Here is a 26,907-nt window from a genome sequence, read left to right on the forward strand (position 1 = left end):
CTTGAAAGCCTGCCCCTTTTTGGCTTTTATATGTTATTTGCTGAATGAATGAATCTTCATCCAATTAGAAGCAGGTTATTCATCATTATAGTCTCTGCCACCCTGTGAAGCTTTGCTCTATAAATGCTCAATCCATGGGTGATCTGAACCCCAGATGCAGCAGGTCCTTGAATAATGTGACTTCATTATAACACGGATGAGGTGCTGTAGGAACTTAATCTTGTGACTATCAATGAGCCTGTGGTAAAACTGATTTCGTGATACGTCATTTTGCTAACAGTTGCAGAACCTATCAACAGTGTTAAGTGAGGATTAACGTACAGTGTGTACAATCATAGGTTGTCATATTTTATTTGCTTAATTGTTACCTTGGGCACCATTTAAACGTGGTTATTTTGAAGGATTCTCAGGAGCTTCGTGTCGTATTTTCCTAGCTGTGTTTTGTGCTCAGTCTACAACTAAAAGCTGAGCTGCTAGCATTGTCACCCATTATAAGCTTTTGGCTGCTTCTGGCCCTCCCATCAGCTTTCTCCCTTGCACAGGGAGTGACAGTCCCCTCTACTCCATGGGAGACCTCAGTTATAATGCTTGACGCAGGTGCACACAAATACCTACGCGGCATGAAATACGGACGTGTGAGGGAATTCCTGAGCCGTTTGGTACAAATTTGTAGATGACTAATGCAAAGATTGTCACACAACAAGAAAAAGGTTAGCGCGCTGTAAATTGCTAAGAGCACACTCTCATTGGTGCCTCTGACGGATAGCTTTTCATTTCCTTCACTTCCAAGCTGGGGAGACTTGCGAGGGACAGAATGGAAAGACCCCCAAGTCTGTTCCCCCTGCAGTGCTTGTGTCTTTGTGGAGGAGGCCCATGTAAACCTCTGTGGATAAGCTGAGCGGGTTTGCTCCCCAACTTAGACCTGACTTCCTCCCAGTTCCCTACAGGTGAGGACTCTGAGGCCAGAGGGTTTGGAGCCTGCCAGGTAGGGATTCTGGGGGAAGGCAGTGAGGAGAGAAAATGAACTGTTATAGAACTAGGAAGGATCTGGGGTTTGTGGTCATTTAATGAACAATTTTCCAAACTCCTGTGTTGTAGGGTTTGATTCATTCAAACCCGGTGGTTTATTTAATGCTGCAGAATTCTAAAATCATTTTCAAATGTTCTTAGCATCTTCATAGACAGACAAGGATGATTTTAATACGATCTTGGGAGAATGCAGCTGCAGTGTGTACGTACTTCTAGAGCAGGCTAACCTAGAATGTGTGATCGAGTATTGTCGGTGCTTCAGCTATCACTGCTGAGTGGCTGGATTCTGGCTCTAAAGCTGGGGGATTAGGGACATATTTGCTTTAGAGAAAGATGCTTGAGGATATATAAAATAGCTAAATCTTCATCTTCCATAATAAGAAGTCCTTAAATAATATCTAAATCTGCAAATCAGGAAGCAGCATAAAAACATGGGATTCAAAAATGGAGAGCAATACAAGAAGAGCCATAAGATTTGAAAGTGTATTTATTTCTCTGGGGACTGAGAAGCTGAGCTGGAGAGGAATGAGACTGCTATATGAGATATTAAGTGATACACATACATGTATTGATTTTTAAAGAAAGAATGAGGGAGGTTTTCTAAGAAGCAGGGTGAGGGGTCAAGAGAGAAGGAGGAATCCAGAGAGACACCTTAATTACAGCAATCCTGGTGTCCCCATCGGGGGTTTAAAGAGATGACAGAGGGGCAACAGGGATTGGCCTCTATGACTCAGGCTCTCTTCTTCCCACTGTTCCCGGCCTGGTGTTAGGAAGCAGCGTGTCCACTGTGGAAACAGCGGCATGTTAAAGGTAGGCGAAGCTGCGGGAGTTAGCTGGACATTCATTTGCCTCGCTGGGTGGCGAGGGTAGCTCGACACAAGCCAGCTGCTTAGAATAATAGGTCTCGGGATTGGAAGGAGTTTGAGTTCTTATCAGATGAGTCAGATGGGCGACTTGCCGGAGATCGTTAGTGGAGGAGCAGTGAACACTGTCTCCCAACCTTTCCAGTTCACCGCTGCTATTTTCCTGTTCCTCTGCTGAATAATTAAATTTACGCTATTTCAGCTGTCCTATAGTTTAAACAACCACCAAATACAGGAGTAATATCTTAGGGTTCTCTTGGACCCCAGTTAGAAAGGGGAGAGATGAGAGGATAACCGTGTGATTGATGCCCACATGAAGGTGGCCCCTTCATGTGATGACGTGGAGGCCACTCAGCAAATGTCACAGCCTACAGGTCCCCAAGACAGCAGCTGGAAGCTTGACCATAGGAAGCCTGCCCTACGCGTACGAGGTTTTGATTTTTCTCGCCTTCTAGGTGTGTACTACTACCTAGCTATTGTTTCTGGATTTGAGCAGCCCTTCTCAATCAGTGACTCCCAGGTAAGCCCTAGCACCTTACGGAATCCATCCTTATTTAATGAGTTGGTTTCTCTCCTGTGCACCCAGAATGGTTCTATGTATTGTCCTTTGCGAAATTGAGAAGTTATTCACATCCTTTTGTTTGGGTCTAAATTCCCTCCGAGAACCCAACTGAAAAAGGCTAGCGTTTGGATTGTGTTTTGGTGTTTCATTGTATTTTATTTCTTTACGTAAGCAGTCCTCCTTCACGTAGGGAAATGTCCTAGTCAGCTTCTAGCCAGGTGTTTCCCAGACTGGAAAACTTGGTTTTTCTTTGTGCCCTAAGCTTGAGCCTTGACATCTGTTTATGGCAAGCTGCGTTTCACTACTTTCTGGCTATTCAGAGCCACTGGCCCTAATGACTCTCGAACCCCTCCCTGCCACTCCAAGTGCTTTCTAACGCAGAGCTAGAACAAGTGGTTGAAACCAGAGTATTAAGAAGCAATTTTTGTCCTAGGTGGGCTCTTGAGTTTTGCAAATTGTACTTATTTTCATTCTTGATGAAGTAGAAAAAATCGAATTCTTGGGTATTGTAATTATTAAGGTTTCTTTTATAGAAGCGGAAGAGTGCAGAATACCACAAAATTTTCCTTTTCTTAAATAGTTTGTCCACCTAATCCATCCCCAACAAACATTAAAACTAAAGGCAGATCTACCAGTTTTGTAATAAAATGGGGTTCAGTTACTGATTTTCTAAGGAAGAGTGTTTTTAAAAGCTGAGATAGTGTGTGACCCTTGAGTTCGTGGAGTTCGGATGTGAGGGAGAGGCCTGGATTCTAAACTTGGTGCTGCCATTAGTTAGCTGCGATCCTTGATCCTTGCAACACAGACCCTTCAGGGTAAATGCATTTCCTCTGAGTCTCTATCTGCTGACCCATGGGAGAGGAAGGAAAGGAGCTGTGGTGTGGCACTGACCTCGCACTGTGGCCTGCACTCGCACACTTACGGGGTTTAGTCCTCACAACCACGCTGCATTTCTGCAGATAAAATCGCCAGGGCGCAGAGAGGTGAAGTGACCTGTGCTCAATTCCACACTCTGCTCACCCAGAATGTAAACCCTGTGTCGGCTTGCTGTCTTTCAGAGAACTTGAAGAAAAGGAAATTACTTATTCAATAATTTTTAGAAAATTGTATATATCAGATATGCGGGATTCCCTTCGTTGCAGACGAACTGCCTAAATGGTAGACTTTTCAATGGGGACATTGGCATAAAACCTCAGCCATCTCTTTGGGGGAGGCGTGAGGGTCCCCATCCCTCCTTGAAAGCTCCCGTCTCCCTTTAGAAGATCAGTTAATCAAAAATCTTTCTGTTGTCTCTCCCTTTGAAATGAAGGCATGGGGTTAGAGTGGCATGGGGCCAGGGTAAGTAAAGAGAAAATAGGTTGGAAATGTAAATTACTTCTGTAAAGTTGAGTGAAACCGATCTACGGTGATCAAAAAGGGCAGAAATGTTTGGGGGGGCAGCACTGCATGGGTGGCATGGAAGGTCTCAGAAGATAGATGGGCGCTGCTTTATCTTCTAAGTGACAGTTTTCAAGCTCAGATTACATAGTAAGAGGAGGATCTTTTTATTTAACATGTAATACCTTACAGAGGCTAAATTAAAGCAATTAAATGGTAAGGCTCAAATAAGAGCTTTGAAATGTTCTCAATTTCAGAAGCCCAAAGGCAATTTGCTAACCCTTCTACTTGTGTCTTTCTTCATTTACACATATATCATCTCATCTTTTTAAGCTGTGGATAGTAGGATACTATTATTTCCATTTTACTAATTCATACAGAGTACATATTCAGGGTTACCTGAAACCTGGCCTTCCTGCTCCCAACCCTCAGCCTTTCCAGTGAAGCTACGCTGCGGGCTTATCAGAGTAATTTCCTTCCATATCAAAATTTCACCTAACCTCAAAATTTAGAAACAGAAAACTTTTTTTGAACATGTGGGAATTTTATTTTTGTTGGTGCCCCCCCTCCCCCCACCAATGACAGAATGCCCACTTTATCTATCATCTGGGTCTCAGAGAGGATAATGCCCTTTGGGACAAAGTTATCTCTTTCCCCGCAGCAGCTGCCTCTTAGACCCAAACTGCCTGCTAGATGAAGCCATAAAAAAGCATGTCCCTGGCTAATTTCCTGCTTTGCTTGCCTCTTTGAAACAGGACACCTGGAACCAATGTTGGCCCTTGGGACAGGTGAGCCAGTGCTACCTGTTCCCAAAGACCTGTTGACAAAATGGGTGACAACTTCCTGTTTACCACAGGCCTGTTGGTCTAGTAGATACTGTGAGGAGGGAGTGCTTTGCTGAAGAGTTAGAAACAACAGCTCATCCAAACCACGTGAGCCAGGAGCCTGTGAGGCACTAACCATCCGGTTTACTGTGTCCTGAGAGGCAGAAGCAGCCCCGAGTTTCATGTGACCAGTCTGGTCTCCCAGCCCGGGCTAGAGAGGAAGGGCATACACTTACATATAGTGCCTGTGTGTGTCCATACTTTTTTAAAAAAAATGAGAAGCCCTTGCAGTAGGAAGAATATTGAATATTGTTTTGGTTGCATCAGCTGTTGAGATCTATTTGGGGTGTGGATTGCAGTAAAAATAATACAAATTGTGGTCATAACTACCCATCTTCAAAAATTCAAAATATCAGCAGCATCTATAGGCAGGGCAGAAATTCTACTTAATCCTCTGAATTAATCCTGTGGCTCTTTTTTTTTTTTTAAGGGGGTATAGTGATGACTTTATTTAGTCAGTTATTTATTGAGGTATATTTGACATACATCCTGTGGCACAGATGATGAAGTGGCTGTATTTGTTTGCTTGTCTCTCTGGAGGTGGGGTTCATCCCATTTGTCTCCATCCCCAGAGGGAGGAGAAAATTGACAGTGCCCGCCTTCTCATAATCTCACCGATGCACTCAGCAAGCGTCCTACTCCAGAAAGCTGTAAACCAGGTGTCCCTTAAGAATTCCAAGTGCCCTTGCAAAAACAGCCCAGGACACACCTTTCTCTCCCATAGCCACTGTCTGCCAGCTGCTACTGCCTTTGTTCTCTACCCCCCACCTCCTTTTGGAAAAACAAAGATTTAGCAGGAAAACCCAGGGGAGTTGAAAGGGTGCCCATAATCCTAAAAACACTTGTTTCACTTCGAAATGCTTAGTCTGACCCCCCCTGAATGTCCCTAAAAACCTTTGGTCTGCAGTCAGGATTCATCCCAGGATGGGTAAATTTCAGCCAACTTCCTCCTCAGCTGGTCTGGCCTCTTGGTTCTTTCCCTCCCTCCTTGCGCTTCCCTTGGTCAAAGAGGTTGGCCTTCCAAAGGAAGAAGGCTCCCTCCTGGCCCGTGAATAGATGCACATGCCTCTAAGAATTTCCAGGTAAACTCTAGGAACTTCAGGAGGGTGGAAGAAGTTTCCAAGAGTAAGAAAGCATAGTTTACAAAATATGCCCATTCAAAGGAGGGAGCCAGCCCCAGGTGTAACATGAGGCATTGATCTTCTAGTCTCCTCTCTCCATTCAGACCAATTCCCACCCAAACCAGGCAGCACTGACCGTGGGGGAACAGGCAGCCTCAACCCAGTGTCTTTTGTACTTCAGATTTTGATTTATTGTCAGGCTATCCTAACATTAAAGTCAATTATTCAAAAGAAAAGTCTGAATCAACTTTCGAAGTTGCATAGTTTTTCTCTCATTTGTTGTTAAATTCTGGAGAATTATAGGAAATATCTAAATTCTCAAAATAATAAGTACAACTTATGTCTACAGAATCCAGCCATTGGAAGCTTACTCTTTTTGAAGTTTATCAGATGTTTACTGATAAACTTGGGCCTCTCTTTCTTCCTCTGGGCCTTGGTCTGGGTTGTCCACCGATCTAGAATGTTCCTCCTCAGGGAAGCCCTTGGCTTTGCCCTCTGCCCATGTCACCTCCTGTGTTTGTGCCCACATTTCACAAAGCACCCAGCCCAAACCCAAATACCCTTCATGGGTGTTTGTACTACTAGAGTGGATTTGGTCAGGCTGGTCATGGCTCTTCTTTGTGTTTTGTTTTTGTTTTAATTTTTATTGGGGAACAGTGTGTTTTTCCAGGACCCATCAGCTCCAAGTAAAGTGGTTGTTTCAATCTAGTTGTGGAGGGCGCAGCTCACTGGTCCATGTGGGAATCGAACCGGCTACCTTAATGTTATGAGCACTGCTCTCTAACCAAGTGAGCCATCCGGCCGCCCTTTCTTTTGTGTTTTTTAAGGTTGGCAATGCCCATTCGTTCATCTCAGTACCTCTGACTCTTAACTTCCACCTCTCTTTCTTTTCTCACTCTCCTATCCTTTCTCTGTTCTTCCTTATCAAGGTCTTGTCTCAGCTTACTGCCCATTTAAAGGGTTTTAGGACCAGGTCACGCTAAGCTTGTTACTAGAGTTTTTTCAGCACCCATAGAAATTTGAAAATATAGTCAAAAGTCTGCCCCTTAAAAAGGGACCAAACTTAGGTGGTTAAGAAACACAACTCCCAGATTACAGATATTGTTCCAAACTATAGAAAAATGTATAGCTCAGTATACAATCCTAGCCTGACTCCACTATGAAACTGAGCAAGGATAGCTCAAGTTGAGAAAAAGAGAAGCCAAACTCACTTATGAATCTAGATACAAAGTTTCTAAGTAAAATATTAACAAACCACATCAAATATTTGTAAAACAAATTTAATGAAAGCCGAGTAGAGTACATCCCAGGCATGCAAAGACGGTTTATGCTGTTTGATTCAGACATTAATACAACAAATTAAAGGTAAGAGACTATGTAATCATCTCAGTAGATACAGAAAAAACATCTGGTGACATCTACTATGTTTTGGTGAAAACCCTTAGCAATCTAGAATACAAGGAAACTTCTGGAACTCACTTTACAATCACTCCAGTTATCAAGAAATACCATATTGTACTAAAGAAGCATTAGAAGTTGTCGCGTTAAAAGTCAAGACAAGCAGGGCTACTGTCACCTCTGTTTTTCTGCATCATGCTAGAAATCCTGGCAAAAATTGCAGTAAGACAAGAAAAAAGAGGCATAAAATCTTGGAAAAGAGACCAGCCTGCCTTTTGATGGGTGATCCAATTTACTTAGATAAATCCAGAGAGTCAGTAGATGAAGCACTTGAAGTTTCGTACGGAGTTAAGCAAGGCAGCCGGGTACAGGATCCACAGAGTCGGTGCGTTTTCGGTCATCAGCAGTAACAGTGTAGAAGAGGGAAATGTTGACTCGTATTTCATTTACACGCAACCCTGAGGATGGTGCTAGTAGCTCCATTTGGCTGACGTGAAAACCGGAGACAGAGGTTCACTTGACCAAAATCAGACAACTTAAAATGAGCAGAGAATGATTCGCATCCAGTCTGCCTGAGCTGAGACCCTGTTACTGAACACTATGGTAGGTACTCCATTGCATTTCTGTTGTTCGGTGCCTCGTTTTAGGTTGCAAACTTCTTAACTGGACAGCTTCTTAATCATGTGCACTGACATGGAGTCAGTCAGCTCCAAACCCAGAGTCCAGTTGAGGAGGGTACACTTGCAGGTGGCCATGGCTGCTGCTTACTGCGTCCCCGTGCAGGAGACCTCCCGCGTCGCCGGCTGTGCTCGGCCCTGCTGCCGCAGCGGGCAGCACTGAAGGCTCACTCTGACCGCTCTCTCTGGACGCGGACGCAGGGAAGCCTGTTGCCGGAGCCGCCTCTTTTAGGAGCCTGAGGTCCCCGAGCTCAGAGTAGCTGCAGAGGACCTCTGCTTTTGTTGTTCTTGCGCTCGAACCCACAACAGTTTAGATACCCTCCAGAGAGCAAGGTGAGTTTAAAACGCAGCTAGCGTCTTTCTGAGTTGAAGGTGAAACTGTCAGATTGGTAGGTTGGTGGGTGTCATTAGCTTGTGCACACAAATACCATGTTCAAGAATCCTGCTTGAGAATGTATGTTTGTATGTGCATGCATAGCTTAGGGGGCTGTCTCCAGCTGTGCGTGGGTACCGCGAGCAGTTAGGGAGAGCCGGACAGAGGTGCCTGTGGGTAGGTGTTTCCCCTCGCTTTCTTGGAGATGCCCTGATAGGCACTCACCACTTTGCAAGATTTCTCTGATAGTACAGACCTGAAATAAGCCTCTTGCAGGTTCTGCTTTCCAGAGTCCAGACCAACACAGAGCAGTTTGGCAGGGAAGGCTGTGGGCGGGGCCGGGCCAGACCTGTGGGAGGTGTACTGTGGTCGAGCCTCGCTCCTTTGTACAAATCCATCATTAGATCAGGAGGTAAAGAAAGCCCTTTCTCAGTCTCCTGTATGGTGTTTCTCCTTGCCTCGGGAATACCAGGAAAAGTGGGCGTGCCTCGTTTCTCAGAATGACTTTCTGCAGACTGTTAATCTGGACACGGGGTGGATGAAGGTGAACAGCTGGCTAACAGGTGACCATGATTCATTGACTGGTTTCTAAGAACTAAATGCTGAGTAGGTATCACTTGTGTTCAATACAAGGGTGGCGTCTAACCTCAGGTGATTGCCACGAGGGTGTTGAATAAGAATTTAACCCTTGAGATGTGAGTCACACAAAGGGCCCTTCTCTGCTCATTCAGAAAGTATTTATTGAGATCTTTAGAAACCTTTGTATTGAGAGACGCCCTCCCCTTATCTCCTGGGTCGGTATCAAGCCGGCTGCACCTTCTTACGTGGAAAAGTTGTATTTATGTTCATCTCAACAAAACACCTCTCAGAGCAGGCACTGAACCGGGCTCTCCTGAGCTTGAAAAGCAGCAGCAGTGGGGGGTATTAAAACCCCACTGGGCTTGGTCAGGGGCTGCATTTCAACCCAGCTCTGCAGAGGCCGCCTGCCACGTTTTCCTGTGTGTGGAGACAATATTGTACCGACAGCCGTGGTCACATGTAGCCACGGCCTGGCTCATCGCATGTACTCGCACAACGTGAGACTATTAAGAGTTCTTGGCTTTGTTGTTCTGTCCGCTCGACAACCACCCATGTGTTAAAAGAGGGAGGTCCAGTGACATAAGGTTAAGGGGGGGTGACAGGAGGAAGACGAGCGGAGTTTGGAAGAAAGGAAAAATTCTCGTGTATCCTTTTGGTCTCTTTCAGTTACTGGGTTTTAAGGGGTGAACAGTAATTCTTCCCCATCTGAGTTCTGAACCAGTTGAGGGGAGTGGGGGGAAGAGCTTTCATGGCCGTGGCTTCCACCTGTGGGAAGTGGCTGGCCAGGACCTGCCCCGCCAGGTACAGGCTCGCTGGCTCTCCACAGCCTCCCCACACGGGGCAGGCCCTCGACCTCCAAATGGGCCGACCACAGTGTCCCAAGGATGTTGCCAGCAGGCAAGTAGCAGATTGCACACCAGTTCCACTCCACCCATGTGAATAAGAGGATGAGAATGGCCCGGAGAGGCCAGGCACGTGGTGCAGGTAGAACTCCTGCCACAGAGAAGGGACTGGGAGTGAAAAAGTGCACCCGAGCGGTGAACCCAACACATCTGGCTGAGCTTACCAAAAGGACGTGGCTCGTCTCACTGGGACATCCTGTCCTAGGGTGGATCGGGGTTTAGGCTTGACTGGATCCAGAAGCTCAACTGGTGTTTGAGGGGGCCTTCTTCTCTTGGGCTTGCTTCAGTTCATCTTCTGAAGGTTCTTACCCTGCGCCTTCACCAGGATTCCAGGCTTATGGGACCCTTAGATCTTCACTTCAGAAAGACAGCATCTTTGCTGACCTCTCCGTCAGAATCTGTCTGTATTGCTTGAGAGGACCGTGTGTCTCTGTCTAAATTAGTCACTGTGGATTGAGGGACTGGAAACGTGTCCTCCCAGCATCACTTGGACCAAACACTGTCAGAGACAAGTCCAGGAGGGTTGGTCCCCAAAGGGATGCTGCACATGTCCACCAAGTTTTAAAAATTAGCAATAGTGTATTGCACAATGAGTGTCTTGTCTTTTTCCCAAATACTTGTAGTTCCATTTTTCTGAGCATTTATTATTTTATAAATGGGAAGCGGGGTAAAAATAACTTTTATAAGTCTATTTGTTTTAACCTTGCCTTGCTCCCAAAAGGACTTATGACACTAACAAAACACACGTAAAATAAAAAGAGATGAATAAGCAAATGATATAAGGGGAATATAAGAGAAGCAACAGCCAAGAGATATTTGCCAGAAAGAGGACACCTAGATGCAAGAAAAACCTTTTCATGTGGGGGTGGAGGGGTAGTGGCTATGGAGACTGACTGTCACCTGGGACCACCTGGCCCCCTTCATTGAGTCTCAGGTGGGAGCATGAAGCACCTACGTGGTTGGTATATTAGGAGGTAGAGGGGCCCCCTGTGCTCTACCTGTGCTCCACTCCATCCAATATCTGCTTACCTTCCAAAGACACCGTCATGGAGCCTCCAGTCTGAACTTGTCACCTCTGCTGGGAAAAGAGCTGTGCAGTCGTCCTCCACAGATGGGGGCCTCATCCCTCTGTGCAGTCATCCGTCTTGCTTCCAGATTAAAAGTGAACCCCAAAGCTTGCCTCCAACCCTTCCCCCAAAACCTGGTCGCTGCTCCCACATTAGAGGAAACAAACCCAACTTTCCAGGGTCTGGTGCCTGCGTTTGTCTGTCCACTGAGCCGGCCACATCATGTTTAGACAATCTTGCTCTTCGAGGGTCCTCCCACCTCCCAAGCAGGATACACGCAGGCTTTCGGGAAGTCCAGCAAGATGCCACAAGTCGGGGTCAGCGGCATGTTAGGCTTTGGTGTGTGGGTCTGGTTTTTATTTTTGTGTGTTTGTTTGTTTAATTAACTCTTGGTTAACTCCCTCTAAACAGACAGCTACAGACAGTTCTTCTAACTCCTCTCAGAAGAGGGAACAACCTACTCGGACAATCTCCTCTCCCACAGCCTGTGAGCCCCGGAGGATTTATACCCTGGGCCACCTCCACGACTCATACCCCATGGACCACTATCACCTCGAACAGGTGAGCGGCAGTCTCATTCCTGAGGTCCTCGGGGTGGAGGGCTCCCAATTCTAGGACAGCCTCCTTCCTCTCACCAAGCCCTGGCCCCTTCTGTTTGACTTAGTCCCACCCCACCTCATGGGGAAGGTGGTGGTGGCAGTTCGCCCCTCCTCAGAGTTTTCTGTGTGCCACACACCTGGGAACGCCGTTGTGCTTTATCACATCGAATCCTCGTCAACTGCCCCTCGTGGCTGGTTCTCGGCACCCCCCGTTTACAGACGAGGAAGGTGAGGCTTAGTGTCCCTGGTGGAACAAGATTCAGATGCAAGTCTGTGCTTACCCAGCGTGCTGGGCCCGTGTCCCTCTGTCCAAAATGCCTCCTGGCTGCGTGAGAGCACAGAGCCACGATCAGCGCTGCAGGCTGCACACTTGGCTCGTGCACCCGGGTATCTCAGGCTGCAGGCTCAGGCTTGCTCAGGGAGATGGAGCTGGAGTCTGGAATTCAGTCACTCAACTAATATTTACCAGGCGGCTGTTTTGCAGAGCAGGTTTCCAAACTGGGGGGCATGGACTGGTGCCCGTGCAGGGTGCTGTGGCCACTCGTCCGCTTTGAAAAGACAAGAAAGGACCACAGTTAACATAAAGCTAGATTTATAGGACTCTTTTTTAAAAATCCTTTTACTGTATGTGTCCTAATATTTTGGCGTTAAAATGTTCTTTTTAAAAATGGCATTATGGTCGCAGTAGATGGGAACTGATTTTTTGACTCTTTTGCGTTGCAAAATAAACAATTAGCAAAGCTTGTGTCAGCTCCCAAGATTTGTTTTGAAATCCTGTAAGACTGTGATTTTCCAAAGTCCAGAACACGCTGCTGTCAAGAATCTTACAGGAAGGAGGGCAAAGTATGTGAGACATGGCCCTGCTCTTAAGGAGCTCAGGGTCTGGTGGGAAGCGATGTAAAAATTTTACAACTATTACAATGATAACGACAACAGGTATAAAGCACATCCTCTGTGGCTGGCGGTGTGCTGACACTACATAGGTTCTTTCTCTTTATTCTCACAACAGCCCTATGCAGTTTGCTAGGCAGGGAAACTTGAGTCTGAGGCTTAACGACTTGCTAGTAAATTCCACAGCCCGAATTTGACTCCAGTGGGTTCGCTTGGAGCCATGCTCTTCTCCCCCTTAAAAAGCCTTCATTCCTAAAGGACCTCTAAGGTGGAAAATCTCATTCTCAACCACAGCTGAGATGTCCTGTGCAAGGCAGGCTTACCTGTATCTAGTTGGTAACTATTTACTGCTCACCTGCCACCCGAGACAAGGCGCTGCTGTAAACAGTAGCAGGACTACATGCAGAGACGACTCTTCCACCTAAGGGAGAATGCAGTGGGGTTCAAAGGCTAGAGGATATAGCTCTGGGTGTGGCCTGCCTGGGCTCCCATGCCAGCTCTGCTACCCACAATCCGGGAAAGCCTGGCGGGATTCGATCCCAGGCAGTCGGCCTCCAGAGCTGCACCCTTACCCTTTGCTTCTGCAGCATTTTTATCTTCCCATACAGATTGCAAGGGTTCTTGTGATCTGTATAGTTCCTGGTATCCCCTTTTGCTTTTTTGACATGACCCACAGTGAGACGTGCATTTTATATTGTGACCCAGGATGCGTATATTGTATGCACGTAAGTCATGAAAAGTACTTAACGCTTATAAAACACGCACTGCACTCCAGTATTCGTCTGTTTCAATGAGGGAAAACCAGTGGTCTCACAAAAGAGAACATACCATACAAAACTAGGCAGAACTAATCTAAGTGGTTAGAAATCAGCCTGATGGCACACAGTCACTTTAGCGGGTGGGATGGTAAGTGAAAGAGAGGTGGGGGTGCCCTTGGAGGCCTCTTACCTTCTGCTGCTTGACCTGGGCATGTCCAGCTTCTGAAAATTCAAACTCTATTCTTAAAATGTGCCCTTTCTCTCATATGCACACTCTCCTACCTATGGCAATACCGGAACAAAAAGGTGGGGGAAAGCTGGCCTCAGCCCATTAACCTTGATTTCCTGACCCAGGAATGGATTGAGACTCACCATTTGAAATACATCTTTGACCCACGAGATAGTAATCACAGGATGGGTCCGTTTCTTCCAGAAATGCCTTTGTCAAGGTGAAAGGTGCATATTGGATTTTCTGTTTGTTTGTTTTTTGCCACTGCTGTAAAATACTGTTTCCTCCCTCCTGGGGCAGCCAATGCCAAGGCCGTACCGCCAGGTGAGCTTCCCGGAAGACGACGAGGAGATTGTGCGCATCAACCCGCGGGAGAAGATCTGGATGACAGGCTACGAGGACTACCGGCACGCGCCCGTCAGGGGCAAGCACCTGGACCCCTCGGAGGACGCGGACTCCTACGTGCGCTTCGCCAAGGACGAGGTCCCCAAGCACGACTACAACTACCCCTACGTGGACTCCTCGGACTTCGGCCTCGGCGAGGACCCCAAAGGGCATGGGGGCGGGGTGATCAAGACCCAACCCTCCCGGGGCAAGTCCCGGCGGCGGAAGGAGGACGGGGAGCGCTCCCGGTGTGAGTATTGCAGGGACATGTTCAACCACGAGGAGAACCGGAGGGGCCACTGCCAGGACGCGCCCGACTCCGTGAGAACTTGCATCCGCCGGGTGAGCTGTATGTGGTGTGCGGACAGCATGCTTTATCACTGTATGTCGGACCCCGAGGGCGACTATACAGACCCGTGCTCGTGCGACACTAGCGACGAGAAGTTTTGCCTCCGGTGGATGGCTCTTATTGCCTTGTCTTTCTTGGCCCCCTGTATGTGCTGTTACCTGCCCCTTCGGGCCTGCTACCACTGTGGAGTCATGTGCAGGTGCTGTGGGGGGAAGCACAAAGCGGCCGTGTGACTCCGTGGCCCCCCACCCCTCCCCTAGCCACCGCCGCAAGGAAACTTGTCTCCTCCACACTCTCATCTTCTCCCCTGCTCCCTGGGACCTGGAGGCGCCATTCCAGCCTGGGAACCTTCCTGGTGGACTCTGGACTCCCCCATCCATCCATCCATGTGCACACACACCGTGTTCTAAGAAAAGGAACCTCTACATAGTAGACTCTCTTGTATTAGTAACAATCTGTAGTCAAGCTGTCTTATTCCTGTGTTGATTTCCTGCCTTTCCTCCCCACCTCTTCCAGTTCAACCGCGCCTGCAGTCGGAACTGCTGATTTGGGGTGGGTTTTGTAGTTGGTTTTTCCAAGAGCATAGAAGACTTTCTCTTGGTTCAGCTTACCTGTGGCTAACGAGCACCATCACGTTCCTGCAGACATGTGATGTCAGAATGATGACACCCAACCGGAAGTATTTTAGCCTGCAGTCAGTTATTATGTATAGGAGGTGAGCTAGTTAACAAACTTCTACAACAAAACAAGATCGCTTTAACTTTTTTAAAGCCAAATTTCCCATGTAAGCTGCAATTTCTGTCTTGAGCCCCTCATTTTCTGCCCCTCCTCCCCAAAATCTGTCAGTTATTCACGATGCAAAACCTTCACCTGTAAAATGACTGAGAATTGAGCCTTAACTTCAGATTAACTTGTGAGAATCAGGAAAATTCCTTACACTGCATCACATCCTCTCGGGCCAGGGCTAGAAAGGGGATGTCAGGTTTCTCTGAGCTTCCCCGGTACCCCGTATGGTAGAACTTTTTAAAATTGTGTCACCACTTCTAAAACTTGAGCAATATTAGAAACACTAATGAAGTAAGAAATTTTGCTCATTGTTTTGCAAACCAAATACTCTCTTCACAGTGTTCTCCGAACAAGTTCCAACTGAAAAACAGTTGGAGGGGATTTTAAATCAGTTGGGGGGGGCGGGGGGGATTTTAAATGTCATAAATTTGAAGAGTGGTGGGTTGCATTTTGTTCGTGGGTTTGTTTTTGTTTTCATTTTGAACTCAATTTCACATCACCAAGTTCATTTATACTTGGGAAAAAACAAGGCCATATGTAAAAACCCTCCCGATGCCTAAGTGTCTTTCTCCTGCAACTCCAAACCCAGACTTGCCACTTTGTGTGCACAGATGGTTAATTCAGCAGGCTGGGTCTACCTGTCGCCTCGCCACAGAGGAGGCTCCTAATTAGCTGGAAAATCGTATTTTTCTAATCCATTGCAAGGAATAGCCAAATCTTCTTAGGGCAGAAAGAAGAAAAGTGAAGAGTGGTTACCTGTCCCTAGCATAGTACAATCAGAACATCGTGGAGAACACGGGGTGGGCTTGTCAACACTGGCTGTTCTTCCTGCCATGAACTTCCTGTGGTAACTGCCAGCTGGGGGCATGGCCTGATCCCTCTCTCCCCACTTCCCCCACCCCTCCTCTATTGCACCCAGGACATCAGACTTCAAGGAAAGGGACTTTTTTCCAGTCCGCCAATCACACTGGGAAAGTGCTGAATCATGCTTACCTTCGTGGGAATGTTTTTGGTTCGTCGGAGAGCCTGCCGCATTTCTTTAGTCAGATCATCGGTGTAAATACCCACTGTGCTTATGAGCTCGTTGGTAGATGTTTTCATTTATCGGAGTGACTGGTTTGGGCCTTTCAGTCTGGAAAAGGAGCAGAGAGCTGTGAATCTGGTGATAGAAGAAAAGAGAACCGCTTCCCTGCCTGGAGAACATCTAGAAAACCTCAGCCAGCCTCCAAACGTTGTGGAGACCATCTTCCCCCACACCCTGAGGTTTTTCCTCAGTCTTTCTCAAGGTCTCCTCTCTACAAAGCACAACACTAATGTATGTTTTGTTAGACCTCAATTCAAGGGCCCCTATTTATTTCAGTAAGAGTTCGCATATCCCAGCCGCTTTTTGTTTGTTGTCACTATTTAGTTATTTGTTTCTATCTTCCCTTACCCACTTATCCTTTTCCACCCCTTTGGGAATTATGCTAGTAAATCTTTCTCCGCATATACTTTTTGGTTTATGAAGGCAGCGGTTAAGGGCACAAGGACAGCCATGGGGACATTTATGTAAATACGACTCTCTCTAATTGCCACACTGCAGCTGAACAGTGTGTAGTATTTTCCCAGTCAGCTTTGCCATACTGACGTCAATCATTTGAGAGAAATTATTCAGATTTTATTTTTGTATCTGTGGTAACAAAACATTAACCAAAAGATTGTCTGTTTGGAAGCTTCCCCCGACCCCCCCAAGCTATTTGCTCACATTAACAAATTAAAGTGCCTGAAGCATAATTCATTCTTTACCTGTATACTAAAAATCCTGTTGTATTGATTTTTTTATAATAACCCTTTTTACCTCTGTGTAAAAATATATATACAAGTGTATGATGTACATTTTAGTTCTTAACTTTTTTTTATGGTTTCTAATATGTATGACCAATGTAGCCATTGCTTTAAAATGTACCATGTAAATATAAACACATCCTATCAGATCTGCTGACTTTGGGCTATTTGTCCGGCCGGAGACAGGGTGGCCTTTGAGCTCTGCAGACATGGGAGTTCTTGCCCACAGGATTGGGAAGGGGTTTCCTTTGGAGAAGGATGTGTGGACGCCATTCTGTTTCTGTGAGGCCCTTCCCGCCTATGGTTATGTCATAGTCCCAAGGGGAGACTGCAGCTCCTCAGGCTTGGATGGCTCAAGTGAAAGGAATGCTGCATGTCACCACCCGGGGAACACCCCCTCTTCCTCGGCCTGGCTTCCCCATGTGTGCTCCTCAGAGGGAACAGCTGTACTTCCTCCAAGTTGTTTTCTACCAATTCCTGCTGAACCTCAGCGTCGGGGGTGGGGGATGCTATATGGAGTTTGGAAGACAGTTTCTCACTGAAAACAATTATTGAAACTGCAAGGTCTCCTCAGAGCGGTTCTATTTCAGTGACATTTGGCTCACATTCCCTTCCAAATGGGCCATTTGGATGCTCAAAGGTGACAGTGACAATCCCTTGAGGAAATAAAGTGAGGGGTTTTTTTAAGGGTCACAGAGGAAATTTTCAGCTCCTTCCCTGGAGAACTGAATAATAGGGGGTCTTAAAAGGAGAAGTGTAGAGGGACCCCTGCACCTTAGTTTTAATTCTTCCAGAAAGGAATGACTTACAGGCCACTAGCAAAGGTGAAAAGCATTAGGAGATAACAGGAAGTTAGAAAGCAAGAAGAGAGAAAAAAGCCATAAGGATTGGTAATTAAGAGATTACTAGAGAACTTAATGAAAACTGTTTCATTAGAGTAGGAGGGGCATTAACCAGATTATAGTAGGGCGACGAGTCAACATGGAAGAAAAAGAAACATCAAATATAAAACATTTTTTTCAAGAAATTTGATAGTAAACGAGTAATGGGATTGCTCTGAAGTAGAATTGGTGAATTAAAAAAATAAGTTAATGTCTGCCAAAACAATAGGTATGCATTTCCTTGTCTATGACAATCCTGAATAAATTGTTCTGATAAAAAAAAAATACGTGAAAAAGAGAACTTGGAAGACACCAGAGCTGCAGTAGGGAAGGAGCCCTAAAATCTTAATTTGACCCTTATGCCCCCAGAGGCACGTCCCTCCCAGGATCCCTGTTTACAGTTGAGGAACTGAAGCTTAGAAAGGGTACGTAACTAAGGTAACACGCAGTCACATGAGGCAAGGACTAAACCAGACCTGAGCTCCAGTGACTGACTACAGAGTTCTTACCTGGCTTTGTTCTGATATTTGCCTCCCTCCCTGTTTTAGGGCTTGAAGAGAGGACACCCGTCAAACGCCTTACCCTATCCACCCTGTTCTCTCAGGCCCCTCAAGCTGCCTCCGGAATAACTCAGCGTCTGGTGCCCAGTGTGCTCAGCCAGGAGCTGGACACACTACATATGTCAGCTCCTTTAACCCTCTGCAGAGTAGATGGTGTATTTCCATGTTACAGGTGAGGAAACAGGTATAGAGAAATGTTAACTCGATCAAAGTCACTGGACAGTCTGCCATTACTAGCCATTAGCCCTTGGGCAAGTGACCATCCTTTGGAGGCTCAGTCTCCTCAGGTATAACAAGTGGAATAATACCTACCTTCAGCATAACACAAAGGTTCAATGATGTGCTATAGTTAGAGTGAGGTACATAAGAGGTGCTTCCAAAATGCTAATTCCTTCCTCACTTCCTCCTTTATTCTGAAAAGGACAACCTCTTTTGAAGCACGGGACACTAAAGCCATTGTGGATATTTTGTAAGTATTTAGGCCTACAACCTATATGTTGAGATTTCTTTTTCTTAACCTCTTTGCAATTCTAACTTACGCTTTGATTCCTTGCTGGCCCTCACAGCTACCAGCTACGTGAACAGCCCAAGGGAGAGCTGCTGACGTGCACTAGGCTGGCTGGAGTCCTCAGGAGCCACTAAGAGACAAGAATGCCATTACATAAAGGTGTCAATCCAAGAAAATAGAACATTAGTAAATGACTATACACCAAACATAGAGGCACCTAAATATGTAAATATTAACAGACCCAAAAGAAGAAAGACAATAATAGTAGGGAACATTAATATCCCACTTTCGTCAATGGTAGATCATCCAGAGAGAAAAATCAATAAGGAAACAGTGACCTTAAATGACATATTAGGTCACAGAACGTTCTACTTAATAGACATATGAGGTCTGACAAGTTTGTGAACTTGTTGCAACAATGTTGCTAACCTTTCTTGGTATAAGAGGGATTATTCATTATGAATTTGTACCAACTGGACAAACAGGTAACAAGTTTACTATTTCGAAGTGCTGAAAGGCTGCGTGAAAAAGTTAGACAAAAAGGACCTGAACTTTTTGCCAACAATTTATGGCTCTTGCATCACGACAATGCACCAGCTCACACGGCCCTGTCTATAAGGGAGCTTTTAGCCAGTAAACAAATAACTGTATTGGAACACCCTCCCTATTCAACTTGATCTGGCCCCCAATGACTTATTTCTTTACCCAAAGATAAATATTGAAAGGAAGACATTTTGATGACATCAAGAGTAATACAATGACAACTCTAATGGCCATTCCAGAAAAAGTTCCAAAATTGCTTTGAAAGGTGGACTAGGCACTGGCGTTGGTGCACAGCTTCCCAAGGGGAGTACTTCGAAGGTGACCGCAGTGATATTCAGCGATGAGGTATGTAGCACTTAATTGTCAGACATCGTATATAGAACATTCCATCCAAAACCAACAGAATACATATTCTTCTCAAGCACACATGAAACATGCTCCAGGACAGATCACGTTAGGCTATGAAACAAGTCTTACTAAATTTAAGGAGATATAAATCATATCAAACCATCTTTCCCAAACACAATGGTGTGAAACTAGAAGTCAGTTACAAGAAGAAAACTGGAAAATTCACAAATATGTGGAGATAAAACACCACGCTACTGAGCAACCAATAGGTCAAAGGATAAATCAAAAAATACCTTGAGACAAATGAATATGGAAATATACCAAAATGTATGGGCTGCAGCAAAAGCAATTCTAAGACGAAAGTTCATAGAAATAAATGCCTACATTAAGAAACAAGAAAGATCTCAGGGAGCACTTTCTCAATCTGCTGAGATTTTGCTTCCCAGCAATTGTCAGTTTGACTCAAACTCATGAAAATTTTCTACAGGTTTGGATGTTTCTTACGTTGACAACTGTGTTACCTAAAGCATGTGTCCATGAATGTTTTATAAAATTATGTAAAATTGCTCTATATTGTAAATTGATAGACTTATCAGTTTAATGCTAATAAATGCTTTTTTCTTTAAAAGAAAGAAACAGAAAGGAACAAGAAAGATCTCAAATGAACAACCTAACTTACAGCTCAAGGAACTAGAAAAAGAACAAAACTAAGCCCAAATTAGCATAAGAAAGGAAATAACAAAGATCAGAGCAGAAATAAATTAGATAGAAACTAAAAAGACAATTAAAAAGATCAATTAAACTAATAGCTGGCTTTTTGTTTTTTGTTTTTTAAGATAAACAAAATAGACAAACCTTTAGCCAGACTCACCAAGAAGAAAAGACTCAAAATCACAAATGGAAGAGAAGACGTTACAATTGGTACCATAGAAATAAAGGATCATAAAAGACTAATGAACAATTATATGCCAACTAATTGGATACCCTACAAGAAATGGATAAATTTGTAAAACATAAACGTATCAAGACTGGATCAAGAAGAAAGGGAAAATCTGAACACACTTATAAGGAATCAGTAATAAAAAAAATTAAAAAAAAAAAAAAAAACCCTTCAAAAAAAACAAAAGTCCAGGACCATATGGCTTCACTGGTGAATTCTGCTAAACATTAAAAATCCTTCTCAAACTCTTCCAAAAAATAGAAGAGGAGGGACCACTTCCAAATTCATTATACAAGGCCAACATTACACTGATACCAAAATCAGACAAGGACGCCACAAGAAAATGAAATCACAGGCCTATATCTCTGATGAACATAGATGCAAAAATCCTCAATAAAATATTAGCAAACCAAATTCAAAAGTATATTAAAAGGATCACACACCATGGTCAAGTGGTATTTATTCCAGAGATGCAAGCATGGCTCAACATGTGCAAACCAATGTGACATACTACATTAACAAAATGAAGTATAAAAATCATATGATTATCTCAATAGATGCAAAAGAAGCATTTGAAAAACATTCAAAATCCATTTATGATAAAAACTCCAAGTGGGTTTTAAGGGAATGTTACTCAACAAAGTAAAAGCCATATATGATAAGCCCACAGCTATGTGTAACATACTCGATGGTGAAAAGATGAAAGTTTTTTCTCTGAGATCAGGAACAAAACAAGGATGCCCACTCTTACCATGTTTAATCAACATAGTATTGGAAGTCCTAGCCAGAGCAATTAGACAAGAAATAAAAGGCACACAAATTGGAAAAAAAGAAAACCCTAAAGATTCCACCAAAAAAAACTGTTAGAATAAAAAAATTCAATAAAGTTGCAAGATACAAAAATCAATATACAAAAATCTGTTGTGTTTCTAATGAGTAATGGAAAGACAAATTCAGAAAATATTATTTACAATTGCATAAAAAAAAACCCAGGAATAAATTTAACAAAAGAGGTGAAAGATCTATACAATGAAAATTATAAGAAATTGATGAAAGAAATTGAAGACACAAATAAATGGAAAAATATTTTGTTCTCATAGATTGGAAGAATATTGTTAAAACAGCCATAGTACCCAAAGCAATCTACAGATTCACTGCAATTGCCATCAAAATTCCAATGGCATTTTTCACAGAAATAGAACAATCCTAAAATTTGCACAGAACCACAAAAGATCCTGAATAGCCAAAGCAACTTTTAGAAAGAACAAAGCTGGAGGCATCACACTTCCTGATTTCAAACTATATTACAATGCTATCACAATCAAAACAGTATGGTATTGGCATAAAAACAAATACATAAGTCAATGGAACAGAATGGAAAATCCAGAAATAAATCTATGCATACTCGTATATAGTAAATTAATTTATGACAAAGAATATACAATGGGGAAAGAACAGTCTCTTTTATTAATGGTGTTGGGGAAACTGGACAGATATAAAAGAATACACAAACAGATGAATAAAACTGGACCACTATCTTATACCATACACAAAAAATTAACTCAAAATAGGTTAAGTACTTGAATGTAAGATCTGAAAGCACAAAACTAGAAGAAAATTGGCATTAAGCCCCTTGACATTGGTCTTGGTGATGATCTTTGGATTTGACACCAAAAGCAAAGGCAACAAAACCAAGTGGGACTCCATCAAACTAAAAAGTTTCTGCACAGCAAAGGAAATCACCAACAAAATGAAAAGGCAACCTACTGCATGGGGGGAAATATTTGAAAATAATATATTGACAAGGGATTAATATCCAAAAAATATAAAGAACTCATACTACTCAATAACAGAAACAATCCAATTAAAAAATGGGCAGAGGATAACTAGACTTTTTTTTAAAGAGGACACACAGTTGCCAGCAGGTACATGAAAAGGTGCTCAACATCACTGATCAAGAAAATGCAAATCAAAACCACAATGAGATATCACCTCACACCTGCTAGAATGGCTATTATTGAAAGACAAGAAAATAACAAGTGTTGACAAGCTGTGGAGAAAAGGGAACCCTCTTGTGCACTGTGGGTAGGAATGTAAACTGGTGCAGCCACTATGGAAAACAGTATGGAGGTTCCTCAAAAAGTTAAAAATAAACCATATGATCCAATAATTCCACATCTGGACATTTATCCAAAGGAAATAAAGCACTAACTCAAAAAGATATATGTATCCCAACGTTCATTACAGCATTATTTACAACAGCCAAGACATGGAAGCCACCTAAGTGTCCATCAGTGGATGAATAAAGAAATTGTGGTCTATGTATAAACACCATTGAATAATATTCCATCCTGAGAAAGAAAGAAATCCTGCTATTTGCAACAATATGGATGGATCTTGAGGGCATTATGCTAAGTGAAATAAGTCAGAGAAAGGCGAATACCATATGATCTCACTTATATATGAAATCTAAAAAAAACAAAAACCAAGGTCATAGATATAGAGAACACATTGGTGGTCACCAGGGGTGGGGGGGCTTGGGAGTTGGCAAAATGGGTGAAAGTGACCAAAATCTACAAACTGCTAGTTATAAAATAAGTCCTAGAGATGTAATACTAAGCCTAGTCGTTCTAGTTAATAATACTGTATTGTATATTTGAAAGTTGCTAAGAGAATAGATCTTAAATGCTCTCATAAGAAAAATAATTTGTAACTGTGTGGTGATAGATGGTAACTAGATTTAACTGTGGTGATCATTTTGCAATATATACATATACCTAATCATTATGTTGTACCTGAAACTAATATGTTATAGGTCAATTATATCCCAATTAAAAAATAAAGAAGCGGGTATCAGAATACAGCTGCCTTCTATTTAGGCAGACATTAAAGAGATTTGCAAAATCTTTTATTTGGAAAAAGTTATTGTTTATTAAAAATATTATGTATGTCAACACGCAAAGGGTTTGTTATCAGTACTTTTGAATGAATTTTTAATAAATAATTTTTAAATTTCTCAGTTTCAATTTCTAGTGCAAGCCATATCAATAGCTATCACCTTCTTAAACTAAAGCTCTCTGGGGTCCTCAATTATTTTTAAGGATATAAAGGGATCATGAGAACAAAAATTTGTGGTCTCTTCCTCTCTGGTTAACAGGCTGTTTCGCAGTCAATTCTGCTCTTATTCTCTTCAAAAGCAACTTTGACTCTGGCTCTTCTTTTTGAGGGTTTACTTTATATTATCTTCTTATTTTAGCCAACTCTCTTTGTATCTCTTCTCTTATCTCAGACTGTTTTGTTTTTCTAGTTCCTTCTTCAACCAGTTCCATTGACGCCATATCTTCTAGCATCTTTCCGAGGACACAGAGTAGCAGTTATCTAAGATGAGCGTCTGTTTGTTGTAGCACAGTAATGTTCAGAGAGGTCAGCTGCCTCTGGGTATTGAGGGCAGTTTTCCTCTCCTTGAGGCTCTATCTTTACATTGGCCCCTTGTTGGTATTTTTCCATTGAATGGAGAGCCCTCTATCCAGGCTTAGCTTTGGCCATCAGACAAGGTAAATGCAGTGTGATTAGCCTCCCACACGGATGCTGGCAGCTTCCTCTCCTGCATCTAAGCCTGCTTAGCTCAGATGTTCATGCCTGGAGATCACTATCTGGTGTATCTCTGAGCCAGCCTATTACTGCTTGGACTGCTCAGCTCTCGAGATCTATGATTAGGCTGGAGAAGCAAAGGTAGTTTGAAGACCTTTGAGCAGCCACTCCCAGCGAGCACCCTTCCCTTTTCTTACCACTGCTGACGATACTTCCTCTAGCAATTAAACATCTGACGATGATGCACACAGCCTTCAGCCGTTCTTCTTTCTCTCACTGTGTTGTGTGCTGGAAATTGCAGTCTTTCTTTCTTTGGAGAAAGGCAGAAAAGGAAGATGAAACCGTCTCGCCTAGAAGATAATTCCTGCCTGTCCAGGCGGAAGATCACCGCTGACAAAAGGACCAAGTAAAACAAAACCATTTCCTTCCCTCCTGGGGCCTGTTGTCCTATTCTGGCTCAGAGGGGGCAACACAAATGGACAAAATCCAAGAATGGTCTTCTAAATGCATCCCAGTAGACATTGTGGTTGGTGAAAATTCTGCCAGGATTTGGGCACGTGACCTTATCTTTTTGGCCATAGGGCTGTTGCCAGGTTTCACATCTGTGTGAGACTTTCTGGGACTCTTAGGGGATGCTACAAGGGGGTGTCAGGTGTCTGGTCCACTTCTGCTCTCACCTGGGAGTTCTTGACTGGCTCTTCCCTTTTGGGGTTACTTTCTATTATCTTATTTTAGCCAGCTCTCTTTGTATGTCTTCTCTCAGACTGTTTTGTCAAACAAATATTTGTGGCTTAATGCAAAAACCATCCCACGTTGTTTCCTTCCGAGCCTAGGTAATAACTACCTCTGTCTCATGCTTGCCATGCTGCCTTCGTAACTATGGTTGCCTTTTGAGTGTCTTCCAAAAAAGCCATTCCCTGTCAAAGAGAAAATTGATCACGTCCAGCCAGCCCTGAGAGCTGACATTGTAGGCCATCACAAAACCATCTCGTGCAGCGTGCAGCAAAGGAGAAAGGGCCAGAAAGAGAAACCCGGCACCCGGGCCTGAGGTCCTTTTCTGAGTCTGGGGCCAGGATGTTGTGGTGTGGTTTCTGCATGCTGCTCTTGAATGAATGTCTTTGCTTCCTCACTGGCTTGATAGGACAAGCAGAAGCCACTTGGAAAGTGCCTCACCCTGCCTGCCGGGGCCCAGATCTTTCCATACCGGCCTTTCATTCTGTGAACAGAGTGTGGGCCTCTGCAAATATTTTAGGCCTCCCTGCGTGCTTGCGGGCTCCTAAATGCCATTCACCAGCTTTTAAGTTTGTTTTGCAGGCAGTGAGCCCCTGAGAGGAGGCCTGACTCAGAGCACAGCGGCCCTGCTGTCTTCTGCCGCCACCTCCTACCACTGCAGACTTGGCAGGGAAGGAAGCAGTGGGTTTTACAGCTGGTGTTTAGGGTTTAAGGAAAAAGAGAGAGAGAGAGAGAGAGAGAGAGAGAGAGAGAGAGAGAGAGAGAGAGAGAGAGAGAAAATTTTTTCAAAAATACCTTGGCCTTGAAAAATGACACTAAATGTAAGTATATAGGCAGTATTTTGGGACGAGAGAAATTGCCTGTTTTGCATGATTCATCATTCCTCTTGATGACAGCAAAGGAGGTTTGCACTCAGCCTCTGGTATTTTGGGACTTTGTTCCATAGGCTCTGAAAAGAGAGTGGGAAGGCCCAAGCTCCTTGCCCCTTCCTCAGAAAGAGGGTCGTGTCTGGGCTAGATTAGGGCAGCATGGCCTTTGCTTCCTCTCTCCTCATCTGACTACAAGGTTCTCATTTTTTTTTCAATCAAAAACTGGGTCAGCTGCTTCATGGGTGTAGGGTGACCAGGGTGTGAAGAGGGGAGAAAGCTGTGCTTTCCAGAGTCTGACTTGAGCCTAGAAACATGTGTTGACAGACTAGATGGGAGGGCGGCGCCCTGTGCTATCTCCCAACAGGTATGTCAGACTCCCTGGAGGCGGGGCGAACACCGCCAGGGTTGGACTGCTGGTGGCCAGGAACATACAGTCTTTCTAGGATTCAGCCTTTGCAAGTTCTCAAAACATTGTGTGCAGCTTCCAAGCTGACACATACCTTGGCAGGGGGCAATGGGGCTTCTGCCCAGAGCTGGGAGTCCCCAGGGTCAGGCTGACCTCCGGGCTACAGCTTGGCCTGGAGGAGGGGCCACAGGGTGGGTGTGGTGGCCTCTCTGGGAAGACTCCTTCCTTAGTAGCACCAGGACCACAAGAAGCAAGCTGACCCAGGGAGACCAAGTGCACAGTGAGGGCACCCGGGGAGAGTCTGGCAGTGCTTCCCCAGACTGCTTGCTGGCCGGCCCCAGGTACCTCTCATTCCTTCCCCAACATACAATGCGAGATAGGAGAACTTCCCCACTCCCTCCATCACAGCCATGTTGCCAGTTCATGGTCAAGATTAGACAGCCCTTTGTATAAAAATAGAGCATTATACCTCTGAAATTCAAAACTTCAGTTTTTCAAAGCTGTGTTAGATTCAAATTTGGTGAAACTGAGACTCAGAATGCTGAGTCCAAAAATTAAAGCAATTAACTTTACTGTTAAGAACTGTTTCTTGCCTTAGGAGGCAGTTTCAAGAGTGTGTGCCTGACAATAATTTACTAAGGTTAAGCTCTACATTTGTTGTGTGGGGGTTTTCTGGATGCATGTTGTTGTTTTTTGCTGTATGTGTTTATTTGACAAAAAAATGGTTAAGAAAAATAAAAGTCCTCTACACATGAATTACTCGAGTAGCTCAAAAGCTAATATGGGTCCCCAAATCTACTATTAACAGTATCCCCCACAGGCCTGTGGTCATTGCCCTGCTTAATGGAGCTCAAAGTCCCATAGGCCCCAGCAGCCT

The 26,907-nt window shown here is 44.2% G+C and overlaps 1 protein-coding gene across 4 annotated transcripts in view; it reads left to right on the forward strand.

Annotated features, from left to right (window-relative positions):
• Positions 1–16,801, forward strand: part of SPRED2 (sprouty related EVH1 domain containing 2) — a 106,377-nt gene extending 89,576 nt beyond the window's left edge. For all 4 annotated transcript variants that reach the window (XM_033124765.1, XM_033124766.1, XM_033124768.1 and 1 more), the window contains 2 exons: positions 11,244–11,393; positions 13,610–16,801. In XM_033124765.1, coding sequence (XP_032980656.1) covers positions 11,244–11,393; positions 13,610–14,275 — 816 coding nt within the window. In that variant the 3' untranslated portion in view covers positions 14,276–16,801. The remainder of the gene's footprint in view (positions 1–11,243; positions 11,394–13,609) is intronic.
• The last annotated feature ends 10,106 nt before the right edge of the window (positions 16,802–26,907 follow it).

This window comes from Rhinolophus ferrumequinum, chromosome 13 (genome assembly GCF_004115265.2).
Source record: "Rhinolophus ferrumequinum isolate MPI-CBG mRhiFer1 chromosome 13, mRhiFer1_v1.p, whole genome shotgun sequence".
Classification (NCBI taxonomy): Eukaryota; Metazoa; Chordata; class Mammalia; order Chiroptera; family Rhinolophidae; genus Rhinolophus; species Rhinolophus ferrumequinum.